The 14824-nt window shown below is 36.4% G+C and overlaps 1 protein-coding gene across 9 annotated transcripts in view; it reads left to right on the top strand.

Annotated features, from left to right (window-relative positions):
* Positions 1–14824, top strand: part of ABCD2 (ATP binding cassette subfamily D member 2) — a 151242-nt gene that overhangs the window by 63632 nt on the left and 72786 nt on the right. For 4 of the 9 annotated variants that reach the window (XM_055247393.2, XM_055247391.2, XM_055247387.2 and 1 more), the window contains one exon: positions 11055–14775. The exons of 2 other annotated variants lie outside the window; for them this stretch is intronic. In XM_055247393.2, coding sequence (XP_055103368.1) covers positions 11055–11274 — 220 coding nt within the window. In that variant the 3' untranslated portion in view covers positions 11275–14775. Of the gene's footprint in view, positions 1–3609; positions 3776–11054; positions 14776–14824 lie in introns of those variants that run through there. 3 more of the 9 variants (XR_010116413.1, XR_010116412.1, XM_055247390.2) reach the window with 2 other exon arrangements.

Genomic DNA, 14824 nt, shown 5'->3' with positions numbered 1-14824 from the left:
GTAGACAGCTGAAACTGGATCCCTTCCTTACACCTTATACAAAAATTAATTCAAGATGGATTAAAGACTTACATGTTAGACCTAAAACCATAAAAACCCTAGAAGAAAACCTAGGCAATACCATTCAGGACATAGGCATGGGCAAGGACTTCATGTCTAAAACACCAAAAGCAATGGCAACAAAAGCCAAAATTGACAAATGGGATCTAATTAAACTAAAGAGCTTCTGCACAGCAAAAGAAACTACCATCAGAGTGAACAGGCAACCTACAGAATGGGAGAAAATTTTCGCAACCTACTCATCTGACAAAGAGCTAATATCCAGAATCTATAATGAACTCAAACAAATTTACAAGAAAAAAACAACCCCATCAACAAGTGGGCGAAGGATATGAGCAGACACTTCTCAAAAGAAGACATTTGTGCAGCCAAACAACACATGAAAAAATGCTCATCATCACTGGCCATCAGAGAAATGCAAAGCAATACCACAATGAGATACCATCTCACACCAGTTAGAATGGCCATCATTAAAAAGTCAGGAAACAACAGGTGCTGGAGAGGATGTGGAGAAATAGGAACACTTTTACACTGTTGGTGGGACTGTAAACTAGTTCAACCATTGTGGAAGTCAGTGTGGTGACTCCTCAGGGATCTAGAACTAGAAATACCGTTTGACCCAGCCATCCCATTATTGGGTATATACCCAAAGGTTTATAAATCATGCTGCTATAAAGACACATGTACACGTATGTTTATTGTGGCACTATTCGCAATAACAAAGACTTGGAACCAACCCAAATGTCCAACAACGATAGACTGGATTAAGAAAATGTGGCACATATACACCATGGAATACTCTGCAGCCATAAAAAATGATGAGTTCATGTCCTTTGTAGGGAAGTGGGTGAGGCTGGAAACCATCATTCTCAGCAAACTATTGCAAGGACAAAAAACCAAACACCGCATGTTCTCACTCATAGGTGGGAATTGAATGATGAGAACACATGGACACAGGAAGGGGAACATCACACACCAGGGCCTGTTGTGGGGTAGGGGGAAGGGGGAGAGATAGCATTAGGAGATGTACCTAATGTTAAATGACGAGTTAATGGGCGCAGCACACCAACATGGCACATGTATACATATGTAACTAACCTGCACGTTGTTCACATGTACCTTAAAACTTAAAGTATAATTAAAAAAAAAAGAACATGTTATCTGCAGCCAGAAACAATTTATCTTTTTCCTTTATTTAACTTTTTCCTTTCAAATTCAGATGCGTTTTATTTCTTTTTGTTGCCTAATTGCTCTGGGTAGGACTTTCAGTAGTACGCTGAATGTAAGTGGCAAAAGTGAGCATTCTTATTCTTACCTTGTTCCATATCTTACAGAAAACATGTTATTTTTGTTTGTTTGTTTGTTTGTTTGTTTAGAGTCAGGGTCTCACTCTGTCACCCAGGCTGGACTACAGTGGTGTGATCATATCTCACTGCAACCAAAAAACGCCTAGGATCAAGTAATCCTCCCACCTTGGCCTCCCAAGGTACTAAGATTTACAGGCATGAGCCACCATGCCTGGTTGTACAGGGAAAGTTTTAAACTTTTCCCTTTTCAGTATAGGTGTTAGCTGTGGGCTTGTCACATATGGTCTTTATTATGTTGAGCTATGTTCCTCCTATGCTTAGCTTTTTGAGGGTTTTTATCATAAAAGGATGTTCAATTTTATCAAATGCTTGTTCTGTGTCAGTTAAGATAATCATATTTTTTGTCCTTCATTTTGTTAATATTATGTACCACATTTATTGCTTTGCATATGTTCAACCATTCTTGCATCTTCAGGATGAATTCCACGTGATCATGGTGAATGACTTTTTTAAAGTGCTGTTGAATTCAGTTTGCTGGTATTTTGTTTATGATTTTTGCATCTATGTTCACAGGGATATTGGCCTGTAGTTTTCTTTTTCTTGTCTTTTCGTTTGGTTTCAGTGTCAGGGTAATGCTGGCCTTGTAGAATAAGTTTGGAAATATTCCTTCCTCTTCAATTTTTGGAATAGTTTGAGAACTAATATTAGTTCTTTAAATATTTGGTAGAATTTGGTAGTTAAGCCATCAGATTCTGGGCCTTTCTTGATGTGATTCTATTTCCTTATTTGTTATTTGTTTGTTGACATTTTCTGTTTCTTCATAGTTCAATCTTTGTAGGTTGTATGTGTTCAAAATTTATTCATTTCTTCTAGGTTATCAATTTGTTGGTTTATAATTGTTTACAACAATCTCATCATTCTTTGTATTTCTGTAGTATGAATTATAATTTCTCTTTTTCATCTCTGAATTTATTTATTTGAATCTTCTTTCTTTTTTCTTATTCTAGATAAACATTTGTCAAATTTGGTTATCTTTGAAAAAATCAATTATTCATTTTTGCTGATATTTTATGTTGTTTTTCCAGGCTCTGTTTAATTTCTTTCCACTCTGATGTATATTATTTCCTTTCTTTTACTAGTTTTGGTTTGGATTTGTTCTTGTTTTCCAGTTCCTTGACCTACAATATTAGGTTGTTTATTTGACATTTTTAATCTATTTTGATGCAGGTGTTTATTGCTATAAACTTTCCTCTTTAAATTGCTTTTGCTGTATTCTACAGATTTTGGTATGTTATGTTTCCATTTTTGTTTTTCAGAAGAAAATTTTTAAAATTTTTCTTTTAATTTCTTTATTGACCCATTGGTTAATCAATATCATGTTGTTTAATTTCCATGTATTTGTAAGTTTCCAAAGTTCTTCCTGTTTATTGATTTCTAAGTTTATATCATTCAGGAGAGAAAAGACACTTGATATAATTTCAATCTTCTTAAATTTTTGAAGACTTGTTTAATGGCATTACATATGATCTATCCTGGAGAATGTTCCATGTGTACTTGAGAAGAATGTATATTCTGAAGCTTTTCGATGAAATTTTCTATAAATGTTTATTAGATCTATTTGGTTTAGAATATAGCTTAAATCTGGTGTTTCTTTCTTGATTTTCTGTCTGGATGATCTAATTGCTGAAAGTAGGGTGTTGAAGTCTTCTACTTTTATTGTATTGTAGTTCACTTCTTTCAGATCTAGGAATATTTGACTTATATATGTATGTGCTCTGATGTTGGGTTCAAATATATTCAGAATTATCATATCTTCTTGCTGAATTGACCCTTTTATTATTATATAATAACATTCTTGGCCTCTTTTATAGCTTTCACTTAAAGTCTATTTTACCTGACATGAATATAGCTACTCCTGATGCCTTTTAGTTTTCATTTGGATAAAATATCTTTTGCATTCCTAGACTTTTAGTCTATATTGTCCTTGCAGATGAAGTGAGCCTCCTGTAAGCAGCACACAATTGGGTCTCGCTTTTTAATCCAGACTGTCTTTTTTTTTTTTTTTTTTTGAGACAGAATCTTGCTTTGAAGCCCAGGCTGGAGTGCAGTGGTGTGATCTCAGCTCACTGCAACCTCTGCTTCCAGGTTCAAGTGATTCTTCTGCTTCAGCCTCCTGCATAGCTAGGATTACAGGGGTCTACCACAAAACCCAGCTAATTTTTTTTTTTTTTTTTTTTTTTAGTAGAGATGGGGTTTCACCATGTTGGCCAGGCTGGTCTCAAACTCCTGACCTCAAGTGATCTGCCCGCCTCAGCCTCCAAAAGTGCTGAGATTACAGACGTGAGCCACTGCACCTGGCCCAGACACTTTGTGTTTTAATTGGAGAACTTAATCCATTAACATTCAAGGTAATTACTAATAGGTAAGGAATTACCTCTGTCATTTTGTTCATTGCTTTCTAGTTGTTGTGTAGATATTTTCTTCCTTTTTTCCTGTCACAGTCTTTCTTTGTGGGTAAGTGATTTTCTTTAGTAATATGTTTTCATTCCTTGCTTTTTATCTTTAGTGTGTCTACTACAGGTTTTTGCTCTGTGGTTACCATGAGGCTTACAAAAAACATAGTTAAACATGTTATTTTTGTACCTATTATATGTTTTTGCTTCATGGTTACCATGAGGCTTATAAAAACATCTTATGTTATTTTAAGTTCATAACAATTTTAATTTAATTGCAAAAAAGGCACAATGTTTACCCTTTATCTCCCCATGTTGAATTTTTAATATCACAATTTACATCTTTTTATATTGTATATATGTTAACAAATTATTTTAGCTGTTCAAGTATATACTAATTGCAAAAAAACAAAATCTTTACCCTTCATCTCCCCATTTTGAATTTTTAGTGTCACAATTTACATCTTCTTATATTGTATACACTTTAACAAATTGTTTTAGTGGTTATTATTTTTAATAGTTTTGTCTTTTTATCTTCATAGTAAAGAAATAAGTGATTTACCAATAGCAAAGACTTGGAACCAACCAAAATGTCCATCAGTGATAGACTAGATTAAGAAAATGTGGCACATATACACCATGGAATACTATGCAGCTATAAAAAAGGATGAGCTCATGTCCTTTGTAGGGACATGGATGAAGCTGGAAACCATCATTCTCAGCAAACTATCACAAGGACAAAAATCCAAACACCGCATGTTCTCACTCATAGGTGGGAATTGAACAATGAGAACACTTGGACACAGGAAGGGCAACATCACACACCGGGGCCTGTTTTGGGGTAGGGGGAAGCGGGAGAGATAGCATTAGGAGATGTACCTAATGTAAATGATGAGTTAATGGGTGCAGCACACCAACATGGCACATGTATACATATGTAACAAACCTGCACATTGTGCACATGTACCCTAGAACTTAAAGTATAATAAAAAAAAAGAAATAAGTGATTTACATACCCCCATTATATTATTTGAGTATTCTGAATTTGACTGTTTACTTGCTTTTACCAGTGAGTTTTATACTTTCCAATGTTTTCTTATTACCCATTAGCATCATTTCTTTCAATGTGAAGAACTCCCTTTAGAACTCCTTGTAAGACACGTCTGGTGGTGATAAAGCCCCTCAGCTTTAGTTTGTGTGGGAAAGTCTATCTCTTTCGTTTCCAAAGGACAATTTTGCTAAGAACAGAATTCTTGGCTGAAAGGGTTTTTCCCTTCAGCACTTTGAATATGTAATTCCATTCTCTCCTTGTCTGTGAGGTTTCTGCTGAAAAAGCTGATAACAGACATATTAGGACTCCCTTATATGTTATTTTTTTCTTGCTTTTGGGTTTCTCTCTTTGTCTTTGGTTTTTGGCAGTTTGATTGTAATATATCATAGGGTAGTCTTATTTGGATTGAATATGATTGAAGACTTTTGACCTTCCTGTACCTAGATATTTATATCTGTCTCCAGATTTTGAAATGTTTCTGCTATGATTTATTTAAATAAGCTTTATAAAGCTTTATGTTTCTTAACTCCTTCTTGAATACCAACAACTCATATATTTGCTCTTTTTTTTTTTTTTGGAACTGGAGTCTCACTCTTGTCACCCAGGCTGGAGAGCAATGGTGTGATCTTAGCTCACTGTAACCTCTGCTTCCTGGGTTCAAGCAATTCTCCTGCCTCAGCATCCCAAATAGCTGAGAGTACAGGCATATGCCACCACACTGGGCTAATTTTGTATTTTTAATAGAGACAGGATTTCACCAGGTTGGTCAGGCTGGTCTTGAACTCCTGACCTCACATTATCCACCCACCTCAGCCTCCCGAAGTGATGGGATTACAGGCATGAGCCACCATGTCCAGGTGACATTTGTTCTTTTGATGCTGTTCCATAAGTCCCATAAGCTTTCTTCATTCCTTTTCATTCTTTTTTCATATCATAACGTAAGTTTGCAAGTAACTTGTTTTCAAGTTCACGTATTTTTTTCTTCTGTTTGATAAATTCTCCTGTTGATGTCTGCATTGCATTTTTAATTTCTTTCATTGTATTTTTCAGCTCCAGCATTTCTGGCTTTTTTCCCCATTATTTCATATCTGTTGCATTTCTCTAATAGATTTCTGAATTATTTCTCTGTATTTTATTGAAGTGCGCTGTATTAGTCCATTTTCATACTGCTATAAAGAACTGCCTGAGACTGCGTAATTTATAAAGAAAAGAGGCTTAATTGACTCACAGTTCAAGATGGCTAGGGAGGCCTCAGAAAACTTATGATTATGGCAGAAGGTGAGGGGGAGGCAAAGGACCTTATTCACAAGGTGGCAGGAAGGAGAATGAACTCAGGAGGAACTACCAAACACTTATAGTACCATCAGATCTCATGAGAATTCAATCACTATCATGAGAACAACATGGGGGAACCCCATCATGATCCAATTGCCTCCACCTTGTCTTTCCCTTGACACGTGGAGATTATGGGGAATAAAATTCAAGATGAGATTTTGGGTAAGGACACAGCCAAACTTTACCATTTTTCCCTGGCCCCTCCCAAATCTTATGCCCTCACTTTCAAAACACAATCATGCCCTTCCAACAGCCCTTCAACGTCTTAACTCATTCCAGCATTAACCCAAGAGTCCAAGTCCAAAGTTAGTTACTTCCTAGATACAATGGGGGTACATGAAATGGGCAAATATACCCATTCCAAATAGGAGAAACTGGCCCAAATGAAGGGGCTGCAGGCCCTGTGCAAATCCTAAATCCAGTGGATCAGTCAAATCTTAAAGCTCTGAAATAATCTTTAACTCCATGTCTCACATCCAGGTGATGCTGATGCAAGAGGTGGGCTCCCATAGCCTTGGGCTGCTCACCTCTGTAGCTTTGCAGAGTATGGCTGTTTTCATGGGCTGGCATTGAGTGTCTGCCGCTTTTTCAGGTGCATGGTGCAAGCTGTTAGTGGATCTACCATTCTGGGGTCTGGAGGATGGTGGCCCTCTTCTCACGGCTCCACTAGGCAATGCCCCAGTGGGGACTCTGTGTGGGGGCTCTGACCTCACATTTTCCTTCTGCACTTCCCTAGCAATGGTTCTCCTTAAGGGCTCTGACCCTGCAGCAAACTTCTGCCTGGACATCCAGGTGTTTCCATACATCCTCTGAAATCTAGGCAGAGCTTCCCAAACCTCAATTCTTGACTTCTGTGCACCACAGGTCCAACACCACATGTAAACCACCAAGGATTGGGGCTTGTACCCTCAGAAGGAATGGCCTGAGCTGTACATTGGCCCATTTTAGCCACAGCTGGGACATAGAGCACCAAGTCCTGAGACTGCACAAAGCAGCAAGTTCCTGGACCTGGCCCAGGAAACCATTTTTACCTCCTATGCCTCCAGGGCTGCCATGAAGACCACTTACATGCCTTGGAGACATTTTCCCCATTGTCTTGGTGAGGAACGTTTGGTTCCTCATTACTTATGCAAATTTCTGCAGCTGGCTTGAATTTCTCCCAAGAAAAGGGGTTTTTCTTTTCCATTGCATTGTCAGGCTGTAAATTTTCTAAACTTTTATGCTCTGCTTTCCTTTCAAACATAAGTTCCAATTCCAAATCATCTCTCTGTGAAGCATAAAATTGAACACTTTTAAGAGCACCAAGGTTACATCTTAAATGCTTTGCTGCTTAGAAATTTCTTCCGCCTAAATCATCTCTTTCAAGTTGAAAGTTCCACAGATCTCTAGGGCAGGGGTAAAATGCCACCAGTCTCTGCTAAAACATAGCAAGAGTCACCTTTGCTCTAGTTCCCAAGAAGATTCTCATCTTCATCTGAGACTACTTCAGCTTGGTCTTCATTGCTCAATTACTATCAGCATTTTGGTCAAAGCAATTCAATAAGTCCCTAGGAAGTTCCAAACTTTCCCACATCTTCCCATCTTCTGAGCCCTCAAAACTGTTTCAATCTCTGCCTGTAACCCAGTTCCAAAGTCACTTCCACATTTTTGGGTATCTTTTTATTTTTTTTTTTGAGACAGAGTCTCACTCTGTCACCCAGGTTGGAGTGCAGTGGTGTGATCTTGGCTCACTGCAACATCTGCCTCCTGGGTTCAAACAATTCCCTGCCTCAGCATCCCAAGTAGCTGGGATTACAGGCACCCTCCATCACGCCCAGCTAATTTTTGTATTTTTGTAGAGATGGGGTTTCACCATCTTGGCCAGGCTGGTCTTGAACTCCTGACCTCATGATCCACCTGCCTCAGACTCCCAAAGTGCTGGGATTACAGGCATGAGCCACCATGCTAGGCCTGGGTATCTTTGTAGCAGTACCCCACTCTACCAGTACCAATTTACTGTATTAGTCTGTTTTCATCTTGCTATAAAGAACTGCCCTAGACTGGGTAATTTGTAAAGGAAAAAGGGCTTAATTGACTCACAGTTCAGCATGGTTGGGGAGGCCTCAGGAAACTTACAATCATGGTGGAAGGCAAAAGGGAAGAAAGGCACCTTCTTCACAAGGCAGCAGGAAAGAGAATGAACACAGGAGGAACTACCAAACACTTATAAAACCACCAGATCTCATGAAAACTCACTCATTATTATGAGAACAGCATGGGGAAAACCACCCCCATGATCCAACTGCCTACGCCTTGTCTCTTCCTTGACACATGGGGCTTATGGGGATTACAATTCAAAATGAGATTTTGGGTGGGGATGCAGACAAACCATATTATTCACTAAGCTTACTTTAGAAACAACTATTTTAATTTTTTTGTCAGGCAGGTCAAACATCTCCATCTTTTTAGAGTCAGTCACTGGCACTTTATTCTGTCCATTCGGTGAGTCCCATTTCCCTGATTGTTCTTGATCCTTGTGGTCATGAGTTGATGTCTAAACATTAAAGAACTAGAAATTTATTCCAGTTTACATAGTCTAGCTTTGTCTGGGAAAGTTCTTTGACAGTAAGCTTATCCAGAAATTCTAGGTGGGTCACCTATTGTGGTTTCTAAGATAGTGATTCCTGCAGCTATTGCAACACCAAGAGCACTCTAAGCCCAGGACCATGGTGGATGGTGCAGTATCAGGGTGGAATCCCTTGGCCACCAAGGCTGGCACAGTGCTGAGCTGAAATCTGAGCCCCCAGCCACTGAGTCCTGCCTGCCACTGTGGGCTATTTGGTGCCCATGGCTTCTATAGTTAGTTGGTTCATGGTGTTGCAGACCAGAAATTGAGTTTGTCTGGCAGGGACAACAGGTTTCTGTCTGGTACTGAGGCAGGTTCAGAGGCTCAGTCTGCAGGTACCAGCAGAAGTGAGGGGCTGTAGGAGTCTGTCTAGTGCTGGGTTTTACTGTGGCAGGCCTGGTAGTGTGTTCCAATGCAAAGTCTTATGCTTACATCCCTCTCTTTTCCCCAAGTAGATGGTATTTCTCTCTGAGCTATGCACTTTGTGGTTGGGACATGGGTGACTTGGGGAATGTAAAACTGCACTTCCTACCCACTTCAATGACTATTTTCTTCTTATTATTCTATAACCAGGTACTGTGAACTCTTGCCTGGTTTCCTTAGCTTCTGTAGAGGTATTTTTGTGTGTGGATGGTTGCTCAATTTGATATTTTCCTGCAAGCAGATGATCACTGTAGAGTCCTATTCCATCATCTTCCTCCACCCTCTGTCCTTTGAAATCATTTTTATAAGTAAAAGTAGTCAGTCACAAAAGGCCACATATTCTATAATTTCATGTATATGAAATGTCTATAATAGAGAAATCTATAGAGACAGAGAAGAGATTAGTGGTTGTCAGGGGCTGGGTGGAAAGGGAAATGGAGAAAGACTGCTAATGGATAATGGGTTTCTTTTGGGGTCGGAGAGAATGTTCTGAAATTACTTGTGATGGTTGCATGAGCTTGTGAGTATGTTAAGAATCATTGAATTTTACACTTTAAAGGATTAACTTATGGTATGTGAATTATATCTCAATCTTTTAAAAAGCAGGAGGAAACTGCTTGAAAAAAGCCCACCGATCATACTTAACAATGACAGATGAGATCTTAAAAGGAAGCAAGAAGTGAGAAAAACTATAGGGGAAGGCAGAAAAATTGAGGACACATAAGAATATAGGCCAGTTCAGCAGTGAAAAAACGCAGGTGGCTCAGCCATGCAGGACCAGCTCTGCCAACTTTTCTTTCACCAGATAGCCCCCACAAAGCCCACAGAATGGTGACCTCAGCCTCCTTTAGGACAAGGTGGATCATCTCCTATCTCATCAGTAAAATAATCTCTGTACCTCTGTGAAGTTCCTCATTATGAAACTGAGCCATAAGAAAGAGATTAAATTATATAAAAATGTGGGCCGGGCGTGGTGGCTCACGCTTGTAATCCCAGCACTTTGGGAGGCCGAGGCGGGTGGATCACGAGGTCAGGAGATCGAGACCACGGTGAAACCCCGTCTCTACTAAAAAATACAAAAAATTAGCCGGGCGTGGTGGCGGGCGCCTGTAGTCCCAGCTACTCGGAGAGGCTGAGGCAGGAGAATGGCATGAACCCGGGAGGTGGAGCTTGCAGTGAGCCGAGATTGCGCCACTGCACTCCAGCCTGGGCGACAGAGCGAGACTCCGTCTCAAAAAAAAAAAAAAAAAAAAAAAAAAAAAAAAAATTATATAAAAATGTGGAAGTATCTTTAAAACATTTCTTCTATCAAAGAGTTGTTTTTTAAAATGTTTTTAAACTATATTTATTATTGAGAAATTTTACTTATGTAGAAGAACTCATTCCCAAAGGACGGTGTATTAATGAATTGCTATTGTATTTCCTTTGTTTTCCTTAGTTTTTCTATGACCTTTTAATGTTGATTTTCTTTCCTCAGCTTCCTTTCCTTACTCCCATCCTAAGTATGCCTTACTATTTATTCAGGAGCCAAATTGAGTTATGAAGATAAATTAAATACATGCAACAGCATGTCTTCCTTTACAGTTAATATACATCCAGAATATGAAAAAAATAATAATATTTTCCTAAAAATCAGATTAATGACTTTTGGGTTTTAAAAACATCACAGTATTTAACTTCTTGATATGTCCTTAAAACTCAAATGTAAAATAGCACCTACTTAAAATTTGCCTTTGGGTATCAATTTGAATGATAAACCTACAACTAAAATGATTTTTCAACATTATGGCTAATAATATTATTTCATTTTAATTATGCAGGAAATACCACACACATTTATTACAGTTTGATGGTGAAGGAAGTTGGCGCTTTGAACAATTGGATACTGCTATCCGTTTGACATTGAGTGAAGAAAAACAAAAGCTAGAATCTCAGCTAGCTGGAATTCCCAAAATGCAGCGGAGACTCAATGAACTATGTAAAATTTTGGGAGAAGACTCAGTGCTGAAAACCATTAAAAATGAAGATGAGACATCTTAATTTGTTTTGACATATTTTAAAACTTAATTATTAGACAAAGGCTCAAAGACATTCTGTTACACTGCATGAAGTATGTTAAGCTAAGCACAGAGAAAAAAAGGCAGCAAGACATGTTTTATAAGATTTTAGCATTAAGGAAGTATATGATCTGACTTTTCAGAAGAAAATAAACAAATGCATTATGTAAGGTCAGTCATTATGACTTATACTAATTCCTAGTGAAGGCCTAATTCACTTGTAAAACAGGATTTTCTAGGTGAATTCATGATGAATACCAGATTTACTATGTATTTGTGGTGTGTCTGAAGTTCTTAACAAACATGGGAGATATTCTGGAAACAAAACAAGTTAAACTGAGCAGCATTTGGGTGGATACCAAGTGCATAAAATTCAAACTTTGAGTGACATTTAGTCCATTTATGGATGATATTAGGTTTAATAGCTAGAATTCAAATTGATTATTGCTAGTGGCCAACTAAACCTGTACAAAATAGTTGACAGTTTTATAAATAATTTCAATATAAAAATTGTTTTAATGGCAGTTGTTGAAAGAAAAAAGCATGGTTAAAATGTATAAAATGGCCATATTTTTAAATTTTGGACTTTAAGCATCTAATGAGGGCATATAACAAATTAATTTTAGTACAAATCTTACATATTTTTAATAAACCCTTTCATTTTAAAAAGAGAGTTGCCAATACAGAAAAGGAGTATCCAAACAATGTCTCAACCTGATAATTTCCTTAGCAGAATTACCTATTGCAACTTCTGTTCAGAAATACACAGCTTGTTTTTTTGCCCAAGGATGAGTCTACATTTTAAGAACTGCAGGGGTATAAAAGAACTTAAGGATTCTGAGAATCATAGTAATAACATACAGTAGAACAGTACTTTATAATTTACAATCCCCATTTACATCATTTCACCTTAATGTTTAGGACAATGTTTTGAGACGAATACTATTTTTCCTACTTTGCTTTTGAGAAAATTGACACTCAGACTTGCCGTAATCATGCACTTTACTTAAGGAAAGATTGAGAAATCAAATGAAGTTCTCCTGACTCCCTGGTTTAGTGCTCTTTTGTTATTATCCTTTAAATCAAACTGGGCTATAATAGCAATAAAAGTTAGATGAGGTGTAGAAAATAAAATAAATTTAGTAATGTTAGTCTTATTGTTGTTTGGTTATTGTTTACAAGAAATGAAAATTAAGTACAAAGTGCAAAGATCATTGTTCTGTGGTTTAAAGTGAAACAAGAAAGTTAGTAAATCATTCAGCAACTATGCAGTATTACTCAATATTAATGTACCTCTAAGGCATTAGCAATGAGAAGGGCAAATAATTATGGTTTTGGTAAATTTAATATTCACTGAACATAATGAGAAATACTCTATATGGACTGGTCATATGAAATAGATTTTATTCTATTTGTGTGCACTGGAGTTGGAAAGCCAAGACTGAAACTTTATCTCTTGCTGCTTATGATACCACTTTGATATACCAGAAGAATGTTGGAATGATCAGTTGTTAGTGGCCTAGGATTTTATTTGCCTGTTGAGACACAGCCACAATAGATGTTAAGTCTGTGATTCTTAGACTTTTCAGGTGATAGAGTACCTGGAAGTCATTCATAATGATCGTTATAGAACATCATAACATTTCTACATTTTCAATTCTGCCATGATAACTAGTGCATTTTTAATTTTCAATAAATGTAACCAGCTTACATGAAGGAATGCAATATAAAATTATAATCAGTACATTTGTCCAACATTTTCTGTTAGTATTATCACCTACTTATTTATCAGTTACTAATATTTCCTGTTAGAGAAGTGAGGCAAGAATTAAAGATTTTTTTAAGAAGCATGGAACCAAAACTTAAACTTGCTAAAAATTATTCATTAATCTTTCCTACATAAGTGATTATCCAGTTTATACTGCTATAAGGGGAAAAGTCTGAGGCAAGTGTTTTAACTTTTAAAGGTACAAGAAGAAAATGAAAAATCCTCATGTGAAAGATGTGTATAATTTTCATGCCTTAATTTTCATAATATAAAAATAAAACATAATTTTAAAAAACCTGATAATTTTGTTTTGAAACATTGAAAAGAATGCCAAAACAAATATTAGATTTGTAATTAGTCATTATTTAATATATTTTACCCATGAGCTAAAGCAAAAAAGACTCATTATTTATAATGTACAGGATTCAGAGATGCGTAAAATTCTGTATTAAAAACTATATACACTGTAATTTAAATGTTAAAGTTCTAATATGCACATGTTTTCCATTAGCTTTTTGTGCCTATTTGTTTTCTGAATTTATTTTTCGGGACCAATATCCTTAACTTGGAGGGGAAAACATCTCTGATTTGAACTTGTATTTATGTACCATTCAATTGTTTCCAACTGGTCCAATGGGTATACCATATTTTACTACTCTTATATTTTATGAAAAACATGAAAAAGACTGAGAAACTAGCCATTTTTGAATACAGCAAGTGATAGATGAGGAAAGGAAAAAGGAAAGAATATTTCAAGTTTCAAACTACTTTTACCATGTTATATCTATTTGTCCAAACGTTTGACATATTTTTGGTCAAACAAAAAGCTATAAGTTTATGGAGCTTGAGTTTAACATGTGCATTCTTTAGGTTAACTCTTAAACTTGAAAAATAAGTTGCATTCTATGAAAATGTTGCATTATATTTCTACAGCATGTAATATTATGCCAAGCATGAGTCTAAAACAGTTTGTGTTCTTGTAAGCAGGATAATGTGTAATTATCCCTCTCAAATAATCTCAAGAAAAAAAAAAAAAAAAACTCAACTCAAATTTAGATTTGTTTACAGTGGGAATGGTTTTCTCTTGATAGAAATTTGGTTTTTGTCTCAAGTTTTGGTCTGTCAGTAAAGGCATAAATGAATATGTTAGTTTTTATTTGAAACATTGGTTCCAAGTATAGTTTAATATTTGGCAATAGATTCATCCTATTCTAATATGTTTGGAATAGCTTTTTGATTCAATAAGTCTAGAAAAATCTGTTACACATCGAAACCCAAGTCCAGAGAATGTTACACACTTCTGATATATGCATAAAATGATGGTAAAGGTTATTAAATCATTGATTTAAAAAGATGACTTTGATATAATTACTTTATGGGCAAAATTGTCCTCATTTAGAAGTGAAAAGTACTTTCACATAGCCTAGGCTATTTACAGCTCTGATTATATACATTTAGATATGTTGAATATGTTTTGGGGTTGTACTTCTAATGTTTACCACATGAGCGCTTTCAGGTGGATGTATAAAATATTTTTTTAAAAACCAATTTCTTCTTCATTGTTGATGCTTTTCCTGATTACCAAGTTCAGGGCTGGTTTACATTTCATATTGTGAAATTTTCAAAACAATGGTCTATTTATAAGCCAGAATTGTATTAATGAAAATGAATGAGAAAAATGTCCTTAAAGGTAAAAATCATTATGTAGCTAAATGAGATTGTGGCTGTGTGTGAGTACATTATAATATAATTTCCATCTGATGTG

Source organism: Symphalangus syndactylus, chromosome 17 (assembly GCF_028878055.3).
Source record: "Symphalangus syndactylus isolate Jambi chromosome 17, NHGRI_mSymSyn1-v2.1_pri, whole genome shotgun sequence".
In the NCBI taxonomy this organism is placed as follows: domain Eukaryota; kingdom Metazoa; phylum Chordata; class Mammalia; order Primates; family Hylobatidae; genus Symphalangus; species Symphalangus syndactylus.
The sequence above is the reverse complement of the archived record's forward strand: the minus strand, read 5'-3'. Positions and strand labels throughout refer to the sequence as shown.